At 45.5% G+C, this 21,194-nt stretch overlaps 1 protein-coding gene across 1 annotated transcript; it reads left to right on the top strand.

Moving 5' to 3' along the window:
• Positions 1–11,075: 11,075 nt before the first annotated feature.
• On the top strand, positions 11,076–17,380 carry PTHLH (parathyroid hormone like hormone). The gene is made up of 2 exons (XM_074572784.1): positions 11,076–11,346; positions 16,954–17,380. Exons 1-2 carry the CDS (start codon positions 11,246–11,248, stop codon positions 17,378–17,380), a joined length of 528 nt encoding a protein of 175 aa, XP_074428885.1. The 5' UTR covers positions 11,076–11,245.
• The last annotated feature ends 3,814 nt before the right edge of the window (positions 17,381–21,194 follow it).

A 21,194-nucleotide genomic window follows, 5' to 3' on the forward strand; every position in this document is an offset into this window, starting at 1 on the left:
GGACGAAAGAAGACAGAGAAAGCCACAGCATTACTTTAAACTTGCTGTAGTTCTTCCTGTCTTTAAAGAACCCATACTTGACAACGTTCCCATTTTCTTTCTCCCCTCAAATGAGGAGACATGCCTTTTGCAACACCACCCCCCCAAATCCTTCTCACTAATACTATTCACAGCTGTCTCTAGTTTGACTTCTAGCCTCTTTTGACTAATGCAGCTCTCAGATAAGTTTCCAACCTCTTTCAATTGGCTGAGTCCCAAATCTCCTCCTCTATCCACATCCTCATAAACTGTTCAGTTCTTCTGTTCAGAAACACCCTGTTTAAATTCCACGTTGCACTGGGCATTGTGTTTCATTATGGTTCTTTACTTGGCCATTTAGAACCTTATCCAGACGATCTTTCGTCTTTTTCCCTCTCCCCTTTCTTTGGGCTTTACACTGTGCTGTCATTGAACCCTTCCTTATGATTATTATGTGTTTGCATTACCATAACAGCTAAGAGCCTGAACTATGGACCGAGACCCACAATATGAGGCCTCCCTAAACACAGCACCTTTATTCACTCTCAAACTATTTTTTGGATAATGACACATTAAATTACCTCCATCTAGTTCCGTTCTTTATTCCATCTCTCATTTGTATAGGCTTGAGCTTAAGCTAATCAAGGTTAAGATCTCAGCAGAGCTCTTCTCCAAACCCACACTCTTTTTTTACTATTTGTCCCTGTTGATAAGAGTCTTATCAAACATGCAGTCCCTTGGGTCCATGGTTATGGATTTTTACTTGAGAGAGGAGGAGGGGGTGAAGTTTGAGGCATTTTGATGCTTCCAACACTTGGCTTATACTCAAATATTTTCCTCTTTCAACATCTCTAGAATGTATCCTGAATACAAAACTTTCACCTGGGTGCTTCACCCTCTGCATCTTAACCCTCAGCCATTGCAAGCTGTTCACCTCCTGGTCCACTCAAAGAATTGCCCAAATCATCCTCTATGATAGTTGTTTCAGTCCTACAATCTATACCATTCATGGCCTTCTGCTACCTACCCCCCTCTAAAATGACAAAAAAACTCTCCACCTTTTATCCCTCTAAATCCTTTCACAACTGAACTGCACCGTACCTGTATGTTCATTTCTTGCAGCATTCCCATCTTCACTAGCGCTACTAGCACTACCAGCTTTCCCTGCCTGTTCATCCACATCTACCTCGCACCCCTCTGTGCTTTGCCTCCTTGTGTCCCTTACGCCATTAAGCCACTTCCTTACACACCTTTAAATTCCACCTGAAGCTTTACTTCTGCCGTGATGTTTGGCAGTTACTCCCTTATAGACAGTGGGGTGGACTGATACAAAGCTAACTGAAATGGATTTGGGTTTATTGTTATCCCATTTGTCCTCTCCCTATTTGCTTGGTTTGTTTCCCTGTTGCAACTTGTGCTTAACGAATTGTTAAGCAGAATCTATTTTTGGTACCACAGGACGGTATGGCACCAAATACAGCAGAGCCCTTACGCTCATTTGCAGTCTGTAGATACTATCTACCATGCAAAAGCTCTGTAGAACACACATGGGATCTCGGAGACCCCCATGCTTGGCAAAACTTAACAAGGCTGTCTTAGTTCAGCTTTTATGTGTTTATGGAAAAACGTGCCTAAAATTTAACAAAGGCACTGGTTTATGCATTCTTACATGCATGTTTTTTTCTTTTTTTTTTCCAGTAAATGTATTTTGAGATATAACAAGTAAACATCTTGCACAAGCCTGGGCCTGAAGCTGAGCACCTGCAACTTAAATAAGATCATCATTGTTTGACTGGGTTTAAATAATTTAGTACAAATTGGCTTTCCTATAGGTGTTGACAAGCATATCATCACTACTTACTAATGAGTACAGGATTCCAGAGGACTGTACAGATATCACACTCCTCCTCAGACTGCGCATGTGTCCCTCGAGTCAAAGTATTTCATAAACAAGCACCTGGAGACCTTGATTAAAAAACACCTGCTCTGAAGCTGTTGGGAGGACAGATTGCACAGTGTGCAGATGGCCTCCACAGCATGGGTTGCTGATATTTCTGATATCCGTAGTCACTGGAAATAAAGTTTGTTTCCCTTCCTCCCCCACACCGACCCAACCCTTTATGCTGGCTGCACAGTGGTTGGTTTCATGAAAGGAGTTTATGACCGTGTCCTCAAAGAAGTGGTTGAGGGAGAGTCTGCCACGGTCTGACAGTAAGTGCAACCATAGAAATGACGAGTATGACAAACCCTGCCTTTGTGACAGGCCAGGCTGTTGTTATCGTTGATTACCTTTTGGCCTGATGTTGCAAAAATAGTGATATTTGGTGAAAAGAGGATAAAGGCATCTCAGGGGCAATTAGTGATAAGCAGCCGTCTGATAAGCCTTACCACCTGTTGCACAATTTTTCCCTATTCATGCCTGTGACTCCATGGATTGTTAACAAAAAAACATACAGATTTAATCAGGTCTGACATTCACCCCTGGGTCCTGCAAGCTCTTTCTCTCCATACAAATGGGATAGCTCAATTTTAACATCAGTTTTTCGGTTCTACTGGTCCTGGCACAAGGTTCTTGTAGGAGTTTTAGTGCTCTGCTTTCAAAGATGGAAAATAATAAAGCAAGGAAGGGCTCTGTCAGGTCTGGGCACATGTGAAGGATTTCTGCAATGACTAGGGTCTAAGAGGGTCTCTGAAAAGGACTGAAATAGCCACATGCCCTTCTTTGTTGGAAGCCCAGGAGCCTTTTCTATCTGTGTGTATTAATAATTTCAAAACGGATAATTGACCCATGGCTGGAAGCAAGAAGCTTGTCACATTTCCATGTTCAGCTGCTGGCTCTTCCCAAAAAGCAACATCAAGCAGACACCTTTTGGTTACTTTAGGCATGCTTGTTATACTTCAGGGGCAAGGCTTATTTGAGAGAGTCCAGTTAGGTGGACAGCAAGTCCAATACTCTAACAGGACAAAGATGGGAAAACATCTTAAAGATTTTGTTTCTAATCTGGTATTCTGCAAAGCAAATGAGAAATTTAAATATTTCCAATAAAATAGAAGCCAAGCCCTTGCTGCTATTCTGATCTACAGGTTGAAATGATGTATACAGCCTCCCTTTGTCAGGGCTGTGTACTACAATCTTGGATGTCAGTCCTGCCAGCATAGCAACCTGCAGATCCTTCCTAGAGCTGTCCTCAGCCAGCACTAAGTATAGCTTGCTTTGTTTTTACATGCGCTATGACTACTGAGGCCACCCCTGAGTCATACGGGCTGCTCTTAGAAAACTCCAATGTGTCATTCCCTCATTTGCCAGCTTAAGAACCTGTATAAGATTCAAGTCATCTGAAGGGCTTGGAAGGTAGAGTTGTTTCAATAAGGGCAGCAGAACCCAGGAACTCTGACTATCAATGTCCGGTCCTGCTCAGAGCCAAAACTCCAACTACTTTTTGGGTTTTAGCAGAAAATTAGACCTTGCCACCTCGGCTTGCTAAAGCCAAATATTGCTTTATTGACTTTTTGCCACCTTTAGACTTCCATCTCCTACAGCCACTGAAACTGCTTCAAGCCTTTTATAGAGATAAAACAGTTAATATTCCTAAGAAACAAAGATCAGCTTTTAGACCAATTTGGAGGGCACCAGTGGTCAGACCAAACACACAGATTATTGTTTCTGGTTTTAAAATAGATGAAAACTGGAGATGAAGGAGCAATTAACTTAACCTCAGTGTAAAACAAGGTGTTAGAATGATGTAAGGAGCAGTTTAATCAACTTGGGACAAACAAATAACAACTAATATATAACTTTCATAGTTGACCCTTATTTATTCCTTCAGGTTAATTGAATTCCATATTTCATAAGCCAGTAAATTTAGAACCCTAACCTGCAAGGGTTAATTGAAGCTCCTCTAAAAATGTGCTTGCTTCAAGCTGATTATGCAGCGTATCACGGGCAACGCTACAGGCTACATTTCACCGCGCATAGCCTCTTTAAAGCAAGTCAGGTGGTCATTACACTTTGCTGATTACAGCTTGGGCTTCGCACCCTATGGGACATCAGGCTGACCACCATCCAAATAAAGTGAATGAAGAGAATCAGTTTGGCTTCAGTGAGAGCTGGACCAGATCCCATGGCTTCTGGGAAAAGTTTAAAGATGAAGTTTGTTCAGTTCAGTTCCATATCCACTGAATTAGGGATATGAAAATGGATAATTAATGTAGTATGAAAGGAGGTTACAAAAAATAATTAGATTAATGAAAAATAAAATGCATAAAACAAAGATATGTATTTAAGAAATGGTAGCAAATGAAGGCTATGCTCATGATAGAGCATGTTACGGTACCTTGCTGTCCAGATTCATAGGCATGACTTCAAGCTTCACACAAACAAGTTATTTCCACAAGCCCAGGTGTGGAAAGGCAGCCTGCCTTCTGAGCTAGGAAGTCAAGTGAGGCTAGGTATGATCCTAGGTGCAACTTTCTCCTGTGTTCCAGTTGCTAAAGAAATAGGAAAAAAAAATCAAACAAAACTATATCTAAGGAAAGCATACCTTAACCATACTAGTCCTCTGGCCCATGGGGAAGCATAGAGTCCTCTTTTTTTCAAATTAATCTGCAAACTTAAAGCTAAAGAAAGTATGCCTTAATCACACTAGCCCTGTGCACTACTGAAGAAGGAGATTCCTTCCTTTTTCCTAGGACACCACTTATTTTCACTAATTGCAATTCCCTTCCATTGTTGTGTGATGGCAGTCTGGACTTCTCCTTTTTTAATCAAAAATCCCAGGCTGCTCAGCATAACCATCAGATGGGAATTTTTCCTTAACTAAACATTCTTTTTTCACCCATTGGAAAATATCAATTCATCACAAATGTCATTGGAAAGGGTTTTAGGTCTGGGATGAAATTGAGAGAAGCCAACAATCCAGGGATTAGGGCTCTGAATCAGAGAAGGGAAGGACTTGAACTCTGGTGTCCCACAATCCCAGATGAGTACACTAACCACTAAGCTATTCCAAGACGGGAGGTGAGTCTGTCTCCTCTCAGGAAAATGTCTATAAAGGGCTGGATTTTGTTCCAACATAGCACAAAAACAAATTGCAATCCTTCTACCCCCACCCCCCTCCTTTAAATTGAATTCTTGTTCTCCAGCCAGCCCAGCTTGGTAATGGTTTTGTGTAAGTTAAATAGACCAGACACATTTTTGTTCCTGTTGGTACTTAATAGATATTCAGTCACAAAAATACAGCAAATAAAACAGCCCAATCTATATTAAGAGATATTTAAAGATGAAGTCAAGGCCAGACCTAGACAGGGGCAGCTTAACAGCTTAAGGTTGCAGAGGACTAAATGAAAATACGCGCATCATTGAAAGCATGGTTACTATCGGCATTTCAAGCGCCATGAACGCTTGGAGTGTGTACTTTTGCTAAGTCTCCTTTCAACGGGGGTCTGCAATAGCTGCCTCTTTCTTTCGGGTTGACCATACCCCACAGCTTAGGATTCGAGTACATTTATGAGTAGAAACGGCACGCGTCGGCCGGGTGGATCACTGCACCTTAAAAGCAAGGGTCAGGGAGACGGTAACGCAGGACGTGTCGGCCTGCGACCTTGCTCCTCACCCAGCCGGAGCCGGAGCCGGTGCCGGTGCCGGGGCGGGCGGCGGGGGCTGCCCGGGGTGGGCGGAGCGGAGCGGAGCGGAGCGTGGCGGGCGGCCGGTCCCGCACCACCATGGACAGCTCACTGGGGCGCACCGGCCCCGCCGCCGCCGCCGCCGCCGCCGCCGCCGCCCGCTGGAGCCCGCCCCGCCGCCGCGGGGTGCCAGCCGCCGGCACCGCGGGGCTATAGATAGTAGGGACAGGCTTGATGAATTAATAACCGACTCCTTGCCCTCAAATTTGAAAATTATTCCCTTTCGGTGTCTACTGGATTCTAGGAACCAGACAGAAGATTTGGCAAAACCCTCCTCAGTTCCACACAACTTTTTCTTTTTTTCTTTTTTTTTTTTTTTTTTCCCTTTCTCGAGCGCATTAAATTAAATGCACGTCGTCTGAATAAACCGCGCATTGTGTCTGTGTCAATAGCTGAAGTTGGGGAGCTCCGGCTGCTTCTCGAGTGGGAGAGGCAGCTCTGCTCAGCTACTCTATCGTTGTTTAATAAAGGAGATCAGCGTGCGCTGATGGGAGTGCCACGACACGTCTGGGTCTTGCTGATGGGGAGGAAAAACACGGTTTTCTCTTTCTCCCCAGGCAATCTTTTCACCCAATTAGAAGATTACACCGCGTCAGACGTGGACTGAGGAGTTTCTCACCCCTGACAGCCGCGGGAGAGTCAGGGGGGAGGAAGGCAACCCTTACGGGAGCTGGGGACGGCAGAACGCAACAAGGCTAGGTTGCGGGCAAGAATGAGTATATGCTAGAAAGTCTGCCTAAATCTGCAAGCAATTGCGTTTGCTACTAGCTGCATAACAGCCATGCCCTCAAGACCACCCTGGGAGCTTTGAAAAAAAAAAAAACAAAAAAACCCAAACCACTGGGACTTCGCACCTCGCCTGCAGAGCGCTGTGTTCGCTGGCTTTGAACCTTCCCAGATCACAGGGGTTGTGCAAGTCTCAGGGGATTTCTGGTGCTCGCAGGACGAGTCCAGCAATCGCTGTTCTGCCGCTCCCTTCCCTTCCCCACCAGACTCTCAAGCAGTCTGCACGCCTGTTTGGGGTTTTTTTGTAATTTTTTTTTCTTCTTTTTTTTGCTGAACACCATTTTTTCCACCCTGGGAAGACTGGGGAGGTTAAACTCCCCGTCTGAACAGAAGCCCTGGACGAGTGCAACTGAGGTTATAGAAAACCGGGAGGGGAAATGACGAAAAAGTTTTATTGTGAATAAAACAAGAGGGAGGAGGGAGAGGCAGAACTTCACAAAGGTGAAGGATGGGAAGTTTGTAGAACTGAGGATTTAGCACCGGGCGGGGGTTAGTCATTATTTCCTTCTGTCTCTCTAAGGCTACAATGTCACCTCCTCCCCAATTAGCTGAACTTGTCCCACTTGTCTGCTTTTCTTTCAAGGGAAAGTTTCTCTACTGAGCGGCTTTTGGGGGGAGCCTGGTCACCTACCCGCCCGCAGCCCCTGGCCCTATTCCCCGCTCGGGAATTACGTGCCAAACCTGGAACAGGGACTTATCTTCCTAGCCAAGCTCCCAGGTCAACTTCCTCGTAGGAAAGCTGATTTATGCCTGTTTATACGTATGGAAAAAGGAGGCAGAAGCCAAGCGCGGCATCCCTCCAAAATCTCATTGTCTTTGAGGCGAGAAGAGGGGAGAAAGGGGAGGAAGAAAACCTAAAATGATAAGGTTTGCCTTGTCGCGGCAGGGAGGACTTGCCCAGAAAGGCAAACACAGGGTTTTGCCTCACCTCCCCGCGGCTGAAGCCTTTTCCAGGTCCAACAAAACGACCGGACCCTCCGTGCGCCCCGGCTGGGAAAACAACCAGCCTCCGCAAGCTCCTCGCCTTGGCGAGGAACCTTGCCGTAACCGAGGCCCCGGCAGGTGAAAGACGGACAAAATTGTGCCTTTTCCCCGCTCCTAGACACAGGACCAGCCGTGCCCGGGGGTGCCCCATGCGCGGAGCGATGCTTTGGAGCAGGTGTGGGGAAGCCGGATGGCGCGATTCCCGTCCCCACACCTGCGCCAAAGCATCGCTCCGCCGGTCCTTCCTCTCCTCCAGCCTCATCCTCTCACCCCCACCGCCCCCGAGGGCAGGGAACACCCGGACCTGTCAGGGAGAAGCGGCAAGGACCGGCGGGGTGAGATGCTGCAGGTGGCGGCGGGTCCCTCCCGGGAGCCGCTTCCCCGGGAGCTCATCCCCCGCGCCGGCGGAGAAAAGGAGGGTTTAAACCCTGCTAGAGGGGATTTTTCGCCCCGTCCCGCCACGGAGGAGGGCTCAGGCTTGCGTGAAGCTAGGTACCAGGAGGAGTTTGCTCACGGGTTAAGCATTTGTGTAGGTGGCAGGAGAAAAAGCGCTGTGCCGGTTGTTGCAGATGACAAACAGACTTTGTGGGGGGGGAGAAAGGGGGGAGTAGGGGGAGGGGGGGAAGGGCATGGTATCATGGTATGATAGTAAGTCTCCTAAACGGGTTTGGCACTGCTCAGTTCCTGCCATATTAGCAAAGCCATAGCTGGGTTGTATTTTTTTTTTCCAAGCCCACTGAGGCAGAGATGAGGCAAACTCAGCCATAGGAAGGTGGTTAGTGATGTCACAAGTTTGGTCTTTTCAATAAAAGCAATAGAGAAGGGTCTCCCTCACTATATATATTAGGAGAAGCTTCTGTTCTTCACAATAAAAAGAGCAGCAAGGGAGAAAAGCACCTGCTTTTAACACCCTTTATTTAGCACTAATCTGTTACAGGCAGAATAAAAACTCTGTAGGGCTGGATTTCTTTTGAAAAGTATTACTTTTTTGATTTATTTCACTTCTTTTTTTTTCTTTTTCTTAAGGATAGGACATAGTTTTGGAAGCGATTGCTGAGAAGATCAACCACTGTTGGCCAGGGTGATCTCTGAGAGGCACAGAGGGCTGTAACTCAAGGAAAAGGTGAAGTAATAAATTGTGAAAAAACTGCACTATTCCAAGTTTATAAAGACTATTTATTTTTCCTGAGTCTGTAAGGGTTGGGGTGGTTGGTTTGGGTTTTTTTTTTATTTATTTCTGGAAGAAAGGAAATTCTAAAAATATTTGATGGACGTTTTACCTTTAACATCAGCAACAGACGTATGAGTGTGTGGGGGCTGTTTTCAGGGGATGTCACAATTATTTTTAATTAGTCGAAAGGGCAGTGTAAATCAAAGAAGCCTATTAGCTATACATTTTAATTTATAGCCTACCAGGTGTTCAGGGAATGTATTTACAGCATAAACGATTTAATGTTTTCAGCATGATTTCTATTTCAGCTCTTAGGTTTTCGATTTTATTTGCCTATGTGGTATGAAATTTGGCTAAGGAGCTGGGCTTTTAAATTGTGGCAGTAAGTGTCGTTGCACGCAAAAATAACCTGCAGGTAGAAAAATGCTTTGCTTTGCGCCTAAACTTTCTCCAGAAAGTGTTCCTTAATACGGGGAGAGGATGGGAAGGAGCAACCAGCCGGCACACCTCGGTGTTTTGTTGCGGCTTGTGAGGGTGTTGGCAAAGCTTTTGCTGTAAATCAGGCTGTCAGTGGCAGAAACCAGCGAACCCTCCGTACCTGGGGGCAGCAGCGGTGCCCGTGGGCAGGTTGCTCCGGGGAGGTTTCGACGGGGCGCGGAGCGGAGCCCCGCGGAGGGTGCGCGGCCGCGGAGGAATGCGGGGTCCCGGGATGCTACAGGGACGGTGCCGGCGTCCCCAGATGGTTTTTGCTGCCCGCCTGGGCAGGGCCACAGCGTGCCCATCCTCTGCCGTCAAACAGGAGATTGGCTTGCAAAGCATTTCCCTTTGGAAGAGCCGCCGGGGGTGGGGGCAAGGGGCGCACCAAAACCCCCGGGCTTTCTGCCGGTACCTTCCTTCGGAATACCCGGCGACAGTTTGTTGCGCAAGCAGGCTGTATAAAGGGGCGGACTGTGTTACCTTTGGGTTTTACATAAGTGTTTTCCTGTGATGGAAAAATTTGGTCCCTCCGTCGGGGCGGGGGTGCGGGGCTGCCGGCGGGGCGCAGGGATGGGGGGGGCGCTGGCCGCGCTCCCGCCGCTCCGGGCGCCGCCGCCGCCGCCGCCGCCGCTGCCTCCGCAGCCCCGCGCCGCTGCCCGCCTCGCACGGCAGCCCAACCTGACACAGATATTTGCAACGCCCTGGCCAGATTGACGGAGGGAGAAGTGGAAGGCGAAAGAGGGAGAGGAGGAGAAAACTTTCCACTAATCTACTTTTTTGGCCAGGAGCGCCTGTGTTCATAGACTGCGAGTCCTTCCCCCAGCCCTCCCCCTTAGCCCCCCCTCCCCTTTCACTAGCGTACAATTAACATCATTAGGAATCAACCCTCCAGCTAATAGGGGAACCGCGACGAACAACGGTAGGTGTGTGAAAGGAGAGGCGGCAACGATCGCAGGCTGGGCTTTCGGGCTTGATCTAAAAAGCGTCCCCGCTGATGCGGGGATCGCCCTTTCCACGGTGGTACGGCAGGGGAGGCGCTGACCTAGGGGTAAACACAAAAAGGGAGAGCTGGAGTGGGAGAGAGAGAGGAGCAGAAGATGCGAAGAGCTTGGCCGGAGTCCTTAGGGTCTCCTGAGTGCATGTGCTGTCTGTCGGGTGTTTCCCTTTCTTCGCTTCTTTTTGATTCCGGTCCCGGGAAGCGCTGATTTCTAAGTCTCCTTTTTGCCTGTGGGTATCCCGCCCGGCCTCTCGCTCTCTCCGCACATGTTCCTAGGGCGCCATCTCTTTGCAAAAACCCTCCGTCCTCCCGCAGGTCTCCCAGAAGCTGCTTCGGAGCGTGTGAACATCGCAGGCTCCAGCCCAATCCAACCTGCAGAGCCAAGCATGACTCCCAGCCCCTGAGCCTCCCCGGGCTACCGCTCTTCTCGGACCGCTCGGGCTCTCCGACTTGGGCAGCGCTCTCTGCTTGAGTTCACTTTCCTTGTCACTGTTCTGGACCCAACTTTCCGGAAGCAGAGGACGTGAACCTGACTTTTTTTTTTTTTTTTTCCCAGAGGTATACTTCAAGACAGATGTATAGATGCTCTCCCACCCCCCCACCCCCGACACCCCGACGAATCTGTGTGTGTGTGTGTGTGTGTGTGTGTGTGTGTGTTTGTCCGCGCCTGTGTTTACAAAGAAGAGGGCAGCTGAGCTGACTTTTGGGAATCTTTCCTTATCTGCAAAGAGGGCTTCGCTTGCAACTGAAAGCCCTGAGACAGCCGCTTAGAGGACCAGAATTGAAGAGGGCTCGGGGAGACAAACGGACGCTCTCTCTAACCCGACTCAAATATGAGCTAGATGATTTTTGAACTAATATTGAGAGAGATCTTGCCTCCGGGCAAGAGAGACAGAGAGGGAGGGAGGGAGGGAGGGAAGGAAGGAGGGAGAGGCAGGCAGCAAGGGGGAGAGACGGAGCGAAGTTTGGAAGAAGTGAGCCGCTGCCGAGGGCTCCGAAAGTTTGTTTTTCCTTCACAACCTCGGAGCTGGTAGAGCCGAAAGCAGGGACTGCTTGGGGACGGCGCTGGCGCATGTGTCCCTCGGGACTGATCTCCCTTTCTTTGCAGGTTTTAAGACCCGGAGGATACAATGTTCACTAAACTCTTCCAGCAGTGGAGTTTCGCAGTGTTTCTGCTGAGTTATTCCGTGCCCTCTTACGGGAGATCAGTAGAGGGGATCAGCCGCAGACTGTGAGTTTCTCTTTTTTTTTTTCTTTCCTCTTTCTGGCTTTCTTCTTCTCCGGGTGCGGGTGGGGAGGGAAGCGGCCGGCCCCCGGCCCCCCGGGCCGGCAGCGCCGGGGCGGGCGGCGGGAGCAGCCCGGGGCGGGGGGAGGTTTGCAGCCTCCAGCAGCGCAGAGGCTCCGGGTTACCTGCCCCAGGTGCTCGCTGCGGGGTGCCCAAGCCATGGGCAGAGGGCGTTTGGGGCAGGGAAAGAGCGCTTTTCAGCTGTTGGGGAAAGCTCTTTGGAGGGAGATGTTAAATCTGAGGGTCTCCCGAGGGAAGAGAGCAGCAGTGCAGCTGGCTGCTTGTCCAGCATGCGCTGCTGCCCCTGCACCTTTCTGCTCCCTGGGAAGGTCCAGGTAGAGAGCATCCCCTTTTATCAAAGTGCTGTATGTTACACTAAGTACCGTATACTTTTTTCAGCCCTGGCATGCGGCCATTATTGATAAGGGTAGGGGAAAACGCACAGTAGTGAGGGCTGTCATGAAAGTGAAGTACTGAACAATTTCTTTGGATTTCTGCCGTTTCAGGAAAAAAAAAATAATCCAAAGAGAGTCCAGTATTTGACTTGTACGCAGACGCATTTTGTTTTTTTTTTTTTTTTTGATAAATGATAATGTAACTTAAGAGAGTCTGTTCAGGAAATGACCTTTTTGCTCTTTCCAAAATAATCAACATGGTTTATACTAATACCGCTATGCAAAGTGCAGAAGAGAAGCCACTGGGCTGATGTAGAGGCAGCTGTCTCACACATCTAACTCACTGGCTTTCACTGGACTTGCATCAGATTTTCTAAGGAAGAAACACTTCAGTCGTACTGTGGAGGGCTGTATTGTTACTGAGTTCAAAAGGAAGTCAGGTTGGAGAAAGAGGATTGGAAAATCCAATCACAACTTATTGGGAAACATGACACAGCAAACTGAATTTCAGATGGGTTTCCTTGTAACTGATTACATACATAAGGACAAGATCTCCAAATAGCACTTCCTCTGCCATTTAAGCAACAACAAAAAAAAAAATCCCCCAGGTGAAGTGACTTCAGACACACCTAAACCTTGGCACCAGGCAGACAGCTATTACAAATCTCCTACAGCAAATTGTGTAGAACATGTTATTGCTGATAATTCCTCCCAGTCCATTAATGCTTAGCTATTTTGTACTCCTGCAAATTCTTGTTGAGCTATTTATTTCATTTGAGACTATTTTCTTCTTTGGGATACAGAGGAACCAAACTTCAGTTTCAGAAATAAAAAAAACCTGAAAATAATCGAAGTACAGTCAAATGCTGTATTTTCTTGGCTAGGAAACTCTGAATTGGACCTAAGCCAAATCTGTTTTTAAAAAAGTTAGATTTGCTAAGAAATACTCTTTCTCTTTTTGAAGCTAGTGTTGTTCTAACACTTGTTTTTAAAGGTCAGGATTAGAGGTCTTCCCAACATCCCCATTCCATTCTGACAGGGGGAAAATAAAGTGGAAGCTAAACAGTCAAAATGCATTTCTCAGCTCCCTCTTTGCTATGGCATGTAAAACACACAGAAGAAACCAGTTAGCTGTCAGTTAGTGGCACTCACGTAGTTTTGTTTGTGGGTACAGCACAAACACAGACACCACACTCAAACATGTGTCCTGTTTTAATATCACCACAAACCATTCCTAGAGTTAATGGTTAATAACTCACTTAAGCCTAGAGATATTTTTTTTTTCAGTCAAAGGCTTAAACCAGTAACGGATGAAAATACTGAAGCACGTTATTATAGCCATGCAAAAATAATCAAAATGACATAGGCCTAGTTCTACAGACTTTACTGAGGAAAATCTCCCATGGAAAGCAATGGCAAATTAGCCCAAGAAAAGAATGCCAGGCATATTATTTGTTATAGAAATGCTTTAGCTGCTAAAGAACTTCTGAGAAACCCAGTAATGCCTCAAAATGAAATTAGATATTTTTATCAGCATGCCCAGATATTGCAGCATCATGTCTCCATATCTGTTCAAAATATTTTTTCTAACCCTGAGATAGGTTGAGCTGCTTTCACTCCCTTTGGAGACAGTGGCAAGGGCACTTGGTCTTGCAAAATCCAGACCGAGAGATGAGTTATTTTGCTGAACTTATGATCAGACCCAATGTGAATAGTTAAGGATAACAACGGTTAAATAAGAGCAACTCTGAGGCAGAAAGTTGTTGCTTAAAGAATGTTGCCTCTCAGTGACGCTAGATAGCCAGTGAAAAAAAATGAAGACTGCATGGTCCTGGAAAGAACAGCTTACCTGGAAGTACATGAAGTCAGAATAGTCATAAGTCTTGGATTTCTACTCTTTTCCCCATGATGAGACACTAAGTCCCATATGTGCATAGTGTACTTGGATACCGTAATTAGTTTGGACACCCTGGTGACATACAAACCATCAACATCCTTCTCTCAAAAGTGCCTACCACATGTAAGCTCAGCATTTACTGCACTTGGTTTGGGGTCAGACTTTTTCCTTGAATGAGAGGCACATTTTATAGAAGGATGGAAGGGACCTCTAGTGGGTCATCTTAACCCTAACAGCCTAATATTTTTTTACATACCGTACCCAATATGTGAATGCAATCATTCCAGTTTCCATTGCCTTCCTACTCTGAGTGTGTGGGTGAGATATTGTTGATATCTCCATTATGAAGCACTTCTTACATCAGCCTTCTTGGGCAAGTATTTTTCCCTGATTTACAAACACAGGAGTTGTTTGAATAACTGAGGCAGAAGGAGGCAGAAGGTCAAAGAGATACGTATCTACCACATCTTCTTTGTTTTAAGAAGATTTGTGATCTAGAGCATACAAAGGAAATTGGTAGGCAAAATGTAATCCTTAAGTCTGGCTGAGTAATAAAAGTCATGTGAAATATAACACTACGTAATGTTATACAATCATCTGGAATAGCAGAGTGTTATTTGGGGCCAGACTTGATGCTAAATATCATACAGACATTTAAACAGAAACCCACCCTCTTTGGCACACTAACCCCTCACACGTCAATCCCTGCATTATTTTGGAAATGCACACTCACACAAGATGTAGATCTTGTAATGCTCTTTGACTGCCTTGTGTGTACTGGAACCAAATCTTTAGGTTTCGGGTCTGTAAAATGGAATAGCTTTTCAATCAAGAGGACTTTAATAACAGGCTTTAGAGATTCAAGATTTTGTCACAGTGGGTAAATTGACCAAATACACATTACAGGATTAAGGCAGCTTTAGGTTGTCTGTGATAAAAGGAATTATCCTTGGTAGTTTACAAGAGGCAGTAGGAAAGCTTTGCTCATCACATATGAGATGTACTGTTTTAAACTCAGTAAAGCACCAAGATTTTGTACGCTTTTTATAAACTAGGAGAGTGAAAGGAGAACTGCATTTCCCATGCAAATATCCTGGGAAAATAGATTACTGAAGCTAGGAGTGTAACGTGAGCCACAATGGACAGCTTGACAAGCAGCACAGAAGTATGCCACTCAGAGGAGTCCGAGGTATGCTAGCTTTTTAGCATACCTGCAAATCAGACTGACCTTAGTCAGAAGGTTGTTAGAGATGGCTATCGGAGAGCTTCAAGGAGTGCACTGGTCAAAAACGTTCTCCTGGGGGAGATCTTGAGCTTCGGTTAGTGGTCACAGCTGCACTGAAGATAATGAGACAATATGGGTTCAACGCAGCAGTATCACGTTGCTTTTTTGCTTAGGGACATTGAGTTGAAGGGCACAAAACACTTGTCCTAAAGTCTGAAGTCACCCAAAACTGTTTTGGGGGAGCTTAAAACATAGACAATGTTTGGTCAAATATGTGCTCAAAAACGCGAGTATAGCTAGGCCTGATTTTGAGCAAGTATCCCTGCTGTATCACTTCATGCAAAAACAACAGTCGTCTTGTAGTCTCGTTGTAGAATGTGAGAAAGCTGCTGTTTGAATTTTACACTGAGTAGCAGAGACGTAGTATCACTTGAACCCGTCACTTGAACCCAATACTCAAAAAGTGCAGCTCTACAAAGACAAAAAGTGAAGGGGATGCTCTTAAGCCAATGCTACTTGAAGTTGCCAGTTTCAAATAGCTCTACTGTTGATCCCACCACAAATCTAAAGTGTTTGGCTGAAGGGACCGGCAAAGATAAATTACAGAACACTCCCAATCATTTAGCATACTGTCTTTGTCCACCACATTTTGAAACCTGGTAACATAGCAGGATAATTAGGGACGGAAGGAAGGAATATTCACTCACAGTTCTGTGTCTTCTCCCATTTCACCCACATGCAGAAACAACTTCTTATCCAGCTAACTGACCAAATGATTATACGACAGGCAAGGCAGTGAATTCATTTTCTTTGGCCAGTAAGAATCCAGTCACATGTAGTACCCCGATGCAAGATGAGAGGATACATAGCCAATCTCAGCACACTGAAGTAGGGCAATTGGAAGGATAAACTGTATTACAGCATTCATGGGAACATAGCTAAAATCCCAGCTTGCGCTTTCTGTGGTTCACAGTGCAGCTCTGCGTCTATCCTACATCAAGGAAAAAGCATGTATTTTCTCACGGTTATGTGTTACCCAGGTGCCACCTGTATCTTCTTTCCTCAGATGTTTCATACCTTCTTTGCTAGAACAACATCTATCTCTAAAAGACGTATAGCTAACCATCGCCCAGTTCCTCGAAAACAGGACAGAGATTAGTGAACCAAAAGGTCAAGAACTCTGGAAAAGTACCAGGGACCTACTCAAACAAACCAGGATGCTCTTGAAGAAGATCCAGTGAAGAGGGCTAGCATAAAACTCAAAGAGCACAGCAGACAAGAAATTTGGCCCCAAAAGTTCTTGCTTAATGGAATACTAGAAAGGCATCTAAAACTATAATTAGACACAAGTGGCCACGCAGTAAAATCAACAGGAGTGGTTGAGGCTCATCTCTGCTGATGCTCAGGCTGCTGCCTCTCTGGATAGCTCGTTATGGACTCAAGTGCCTACGTTTAAGGTGCCCAAATTTGAACATTTTTCCATTATGCTCCTGCAATAGTACTCATTTAAATTTAGAAATGAAATGCACTTTTATTTATTCATTTATGTTTTTGAAGCACATTACTGAGCAGAAGAAAATTATTAGAATGATGCTGTATAAACACTGCTTCCGGCTTCAGTACAAAGTACTCGTTATTCCTTCTCTTGCTTGACTGCAGTGCTCCATTATCTGGCCCTTTAGTTTTCCTATCTTTGACAACTGTCTTCCTGCTTTTACTGCCTGAAGTGTGATATATTAAGAGATGTAGTACTTTCCTAGAACAGAGCAGTGACTAATCCAACTCCAGGTCCAGTCGTGTATGATCGGTCAGCTGAGAATTATTACCCGCTTAGGTCTTTCCCTTCTCTGTAGGGAGCAGCTACTCTGAGAAGCAGGACTTGTTCCAGCAGTCTGACTTAACTGGATGTCTCCAAGCCTGAAAGCTGGTACACGGTCACTGTGGCTGCCACTGCCAGTGGAGAGAACTCTGCCAAGTACTGGGCAATAACCAAATCCTAAAAGTTTTTTTTCCCCTCCTCTCTTCTCTTTCTTTAGCAAACGGGCTGTATCAGAGCACCAGCTGTTGCATGACAAGGGCAAGTCAATCCAAGACTTACGAAGAAGAATATTCCTTCAAAATTTAATTGAAGGTGTCAACACTGCAGAAATCCGTGCAACTTCAGAGGTTTCACCTAACCCTAAGCCTGCTACCAACACGAAGAACTACCCTGTCCGATTTGGTAGTGAAGATGAGGGCAGATACCTAACTCAGGAGACAAACAAATCACAGACCTACAAGGAGCAGCCTCTGAAGGCATCGGGGAAGAAAAAGAAAGCAAAGCCTGGAAAACGTAAGGAACAAGAGAAGAAAAAGAGGCGAGCCCGCTCGACTTGGCTAAATTCTGGCATGTACGGAAGTGGCATGACCGAGAGCCCACTCTTGGACAACTCTGTTACTACACATAATCACACTTTAAGGTAATCCTGCTACATCCTTTTGGGGGGCATACCATATATTTGTTGAAATTGTTATCCTTTGGTGTGCTAGGCTGAGGTCTCACCCAAGCCTGGAGTAATAGCATACCTTTATGCTCATAACTGGGCAGTGGCTTTTCAAGCAGTGCACAGTCTCAAGGTGCTTTCTGGAGGTAAGTACCCTTTACACTTTGCACTGTTGACAAAGTCGTTCTTTCCCATGACAAAATGAGCTTCCTGAAGCTGAGTGAGTAGCAAGTAAAGACATTTCTGCAAAAAGAAAGCACATCGTGGCCATTAAAATTTCCTTTCCTGTTTAAACCGTGGTGTCTCTCACTTCAGATCTTGGTCCCACACTTGGGCCCCAGCAGATTGAAAGCTTTGAGTTTTATTTAAGGCACTGCATCTATAAAATGGCGAAGTTTTCTTTCCTCCCTCTCAACGCCTCCCCTTTTTGGCAACTTTCCTACCCTTACTTTACAGTTTTTCATTTTACTGTTTAACCTTAGGGGAGAACACGGAAAATTTCTCTCTTAGTAATATCTGCAAACAATGCGGACCAGCCTTTCGCCATAAAATTTTCCCTGCCATTAGGACTTTTTAATTCAGCTCCATCTTTTTACCAGCTCGTGAAACAATTACGTTGGTGCTGAAAAATGTTGAGCACTGCTTTTGGAGAGAGACGAGCTTCCCTCATGTATGACAATGAAGGGTTTTCAGGGCAGTGGCGAGCTGGAGACTTCAGCCCAGGTGCCCCAAGCGACTCATCCACTTGCAGCCATCTCAGCTTGAGTGGAAATCCGCACACTTGCAGACTAAGCGAAGGAGTCCACTCCTCAGTTCTCCTTAAATGTTTGCATTTACAACAGCAAAAACTCCACCATTTTCTCTTCTCCTCCCCTTCACTTTGGAAGAATAGGAACATAAGAGAAGTGCCGCTTGCTCACAGTAAATCCCTTAGAAAAAGGCACCAGCTGTGGGATTGACTAAAATCCAGCCTTGGGTTAAGCTTCACGGGCCATAGTTTGCAATGTGCTCCATCACCTCAACTTCTGCTGGCATCAACAGGAGTTACGGACCTTTAGGTCTAGGCATTCTGTGTCCCACACCACAAACCGGTTAGCATGGCTGTAGCAGTAAGTGGTGAAGTACGAGAGGTTGGTTTGTCTCAGCGCCTTAGGAAAGGCATGTTGCAGTCAGGAGTCACCTGATGTTTCAACAGGTGTTGAGGAACTGTGGTGGCCAATAAATAGCATGTCTTTGGCACATAGACATTTTGGCTGTTATTTCTTTTTCTTACTACTCTGTCTTTGGTTGTATATCCAATTGGATATGTAAAAGAATAACAGGTACAACCCTGTTGATTTTCCTAGTTCAGCCTTTCTGTTTCAAGTATGGTTGGATGGCTGAAGGCAGTCAGCCTTACAGTGGAGCCCAGACTGCTGAAGGCAATCTCCAACTTTACCTTACTGATATTATTGCCCGAGATGCAGTATTTCTCCAGGGCAAGAAACAGATTCCTAAAGAGGACCTGTATTTTAGATAATTAATTGAAAATGATTAAACAAAGAGGAGCAATAAAACAGGAAAACAAAATTCCCCTTTCACAAGGATAGAGCATAATGTGCTGGTTCAGCTCTTAAGAACTGCTAGTATATGAGCTTGTAGTTATCCCAGTAGGCTGGTAAAAGATATAATTTCTAAACTTTAAATGAAAGCAAGTCCCAACTCCCTGACATGTACTTTAGGGGGAGCCAGGTTCAATGCAGTTGTCTATGCAGTTGTTGGCACAAGGTGGGCAAGCACATTTTAGATGGAGGGATGACCACATCTGAGTGAGGTTGGATCCTCAGCTGTCCTGAGCTGAATCAGGAACTTCTGCTCTATCTGCGGGTGGGGGACAAGGAAGGTGTGTGCAGACAGGATTTCCACATGCTACATGAATAGAAGCTGCTTTTGTAGCACCCCTACGGCTAGCTGCAGCTTAGGAGAACCATCATCATTTTCTAGTGAGGGAGTGGCTATACATAAAGCAGTAGGGCAAATGTCAAGGAAGTACAAAGATAAAGTTTAAGCTTGCTTTTCCCTTCTGTGCTTCTTTTCTGCTCAACACACTGAACTAAAATCCTCATGCCAATTCCCTCTGCACAATCTCAGTCTCAAAATGTTTGGTTTAGGTCAGAAAAAAAGACCAAAAATAATGTGCTCTCTAGATCTTTTGACTTACAACAGGATGTATCTCATAAAAGAAGGCAATCTTGCAAAATCTGGGACCAAATCACACAAAGCAGCTTGCAAGTAGTCATTAGTACAGAGCCCATTGTCAAAATGTGGCTTAGCTTAAACTCTAAAACAAAGCCTAAAATCCAAGCCAAAATGAATATGTCAACCTCTTAAAAGTAGGCCTGCATAATGCAGACCCACATATACAGTCACACTGTATGAACTGTGTGCCATTATTATACATATTGTAATGTAGCCTGAATACACCCTAATATTACTAGCTAATTATTAGGGGGGAGCTTCATGCTAGGCTTTCCATTCCAGGCACTTAAAAAAGACTTTCTCATGGACTTTCCAGCTATATTCCCATTCCAATTCAATTAAGCTGTTATTACTTAATTTCCTAAGAAACCTTTCGAATGAGTAGACTCCCTAATTCTAAATTTAGTCTCATATTCAATGTGCACATAAAAAAAACCCTCTTAAACTCTCAAGGATTTGCTTTTTGTGTGTGTCTCACGCCCACACACGTCTGCCATGTGGAACGCTACCCACAGCTTCGGCGATCAGTCCAGCAACAGAGCGAATCACGCTCCATCCTATAGTTTCGCATTCCACCCTATAGCCGTTTCCCAGGGAACCAACGTGCGTTACAGAAACGTGCTGTTCACAGGGACAGAAGGGAAAAAAGCCCAACCATTCAGCATTTTCTGCGGCACCGCTAAGAAGTAACTTAAAATAACATCGTAGTATAAGAAATATACTGCCAGGATAGGAGCAGGCTCTGCTTCTGTTCTCATGCCTTCACAAGGAAGGCAGGAGTGCAGAACTCACACCAGGCTGACAGCATCCCTTCGAAAACTCCCACATCTTAGAATTGTATACATCTGACTCTTTCAGCTTTGACTGAATGCAACAGGAGTCAGAGCTTAACATGACGAGATGCTCGTTTTCTTTCAGGACCATGAAGGCTCCATGGCTCATGGAGGGGATTTCTAGTCTTTCAGGACAAGAAAGTTTCAGGACTCTAGTCTTTCAATTCAATCAAGCACTTAAAGAGACACGCTATCAAGGGGCAGTTCACTTCCAGACCTGAGCAGCCTTTACTGTACGAGTACTGCATTTACTCGTATTCATGACAGCATAGAAATATTTAACTCTACAGTAAACAGACCCTTGTCTAACAGGTGGCCTCTCAGTGCAAAAGATAGACCAAATAAGCCTCGGGAGACTGTTGTAATGCCAGCAAAAAGCCCAACACCACACCCAAGCGGTTAACAGAGCAGGGGCACGATTGCCACAGTGCTCAATAAGGACTTTCTTTCTCTTACCTTCAAAAGAAATTTCTCGTTTCTCCAACTGTACTTTTTTTGGTATGTTTATTATATGTTGATACAATTTTTCTACCTGTAGCACTTGGGAATCTTCTTGCATAAGGCTCTAAAGAAAACTAAAGCCCCTTCCTGTTTCTCTGAGTGTACAGTAGAGTGGAATAGATGGCCTCAGTGTCATGACAAACTGCAGGTCTTCATACAGCTACCTGAGTTGCATCAAAGGAAATATAGTAGAGGTCTTGAAAAGACGTCTAAAACTGTAGC

Source organism: Larus michahellis, chromosome 1 (genome assembly GCF_964199755.1).
Source record: "Larus michahellis chromosome 1, bLarMic1.1, whole genome shotgun sequence".
NCBI classification, from domain to species: domain Eukaryota; kingdom Metazoa; phylum Chordata; class Aves; order Charadriiformes; family Laridae; genus Larus; species Larus michahellis.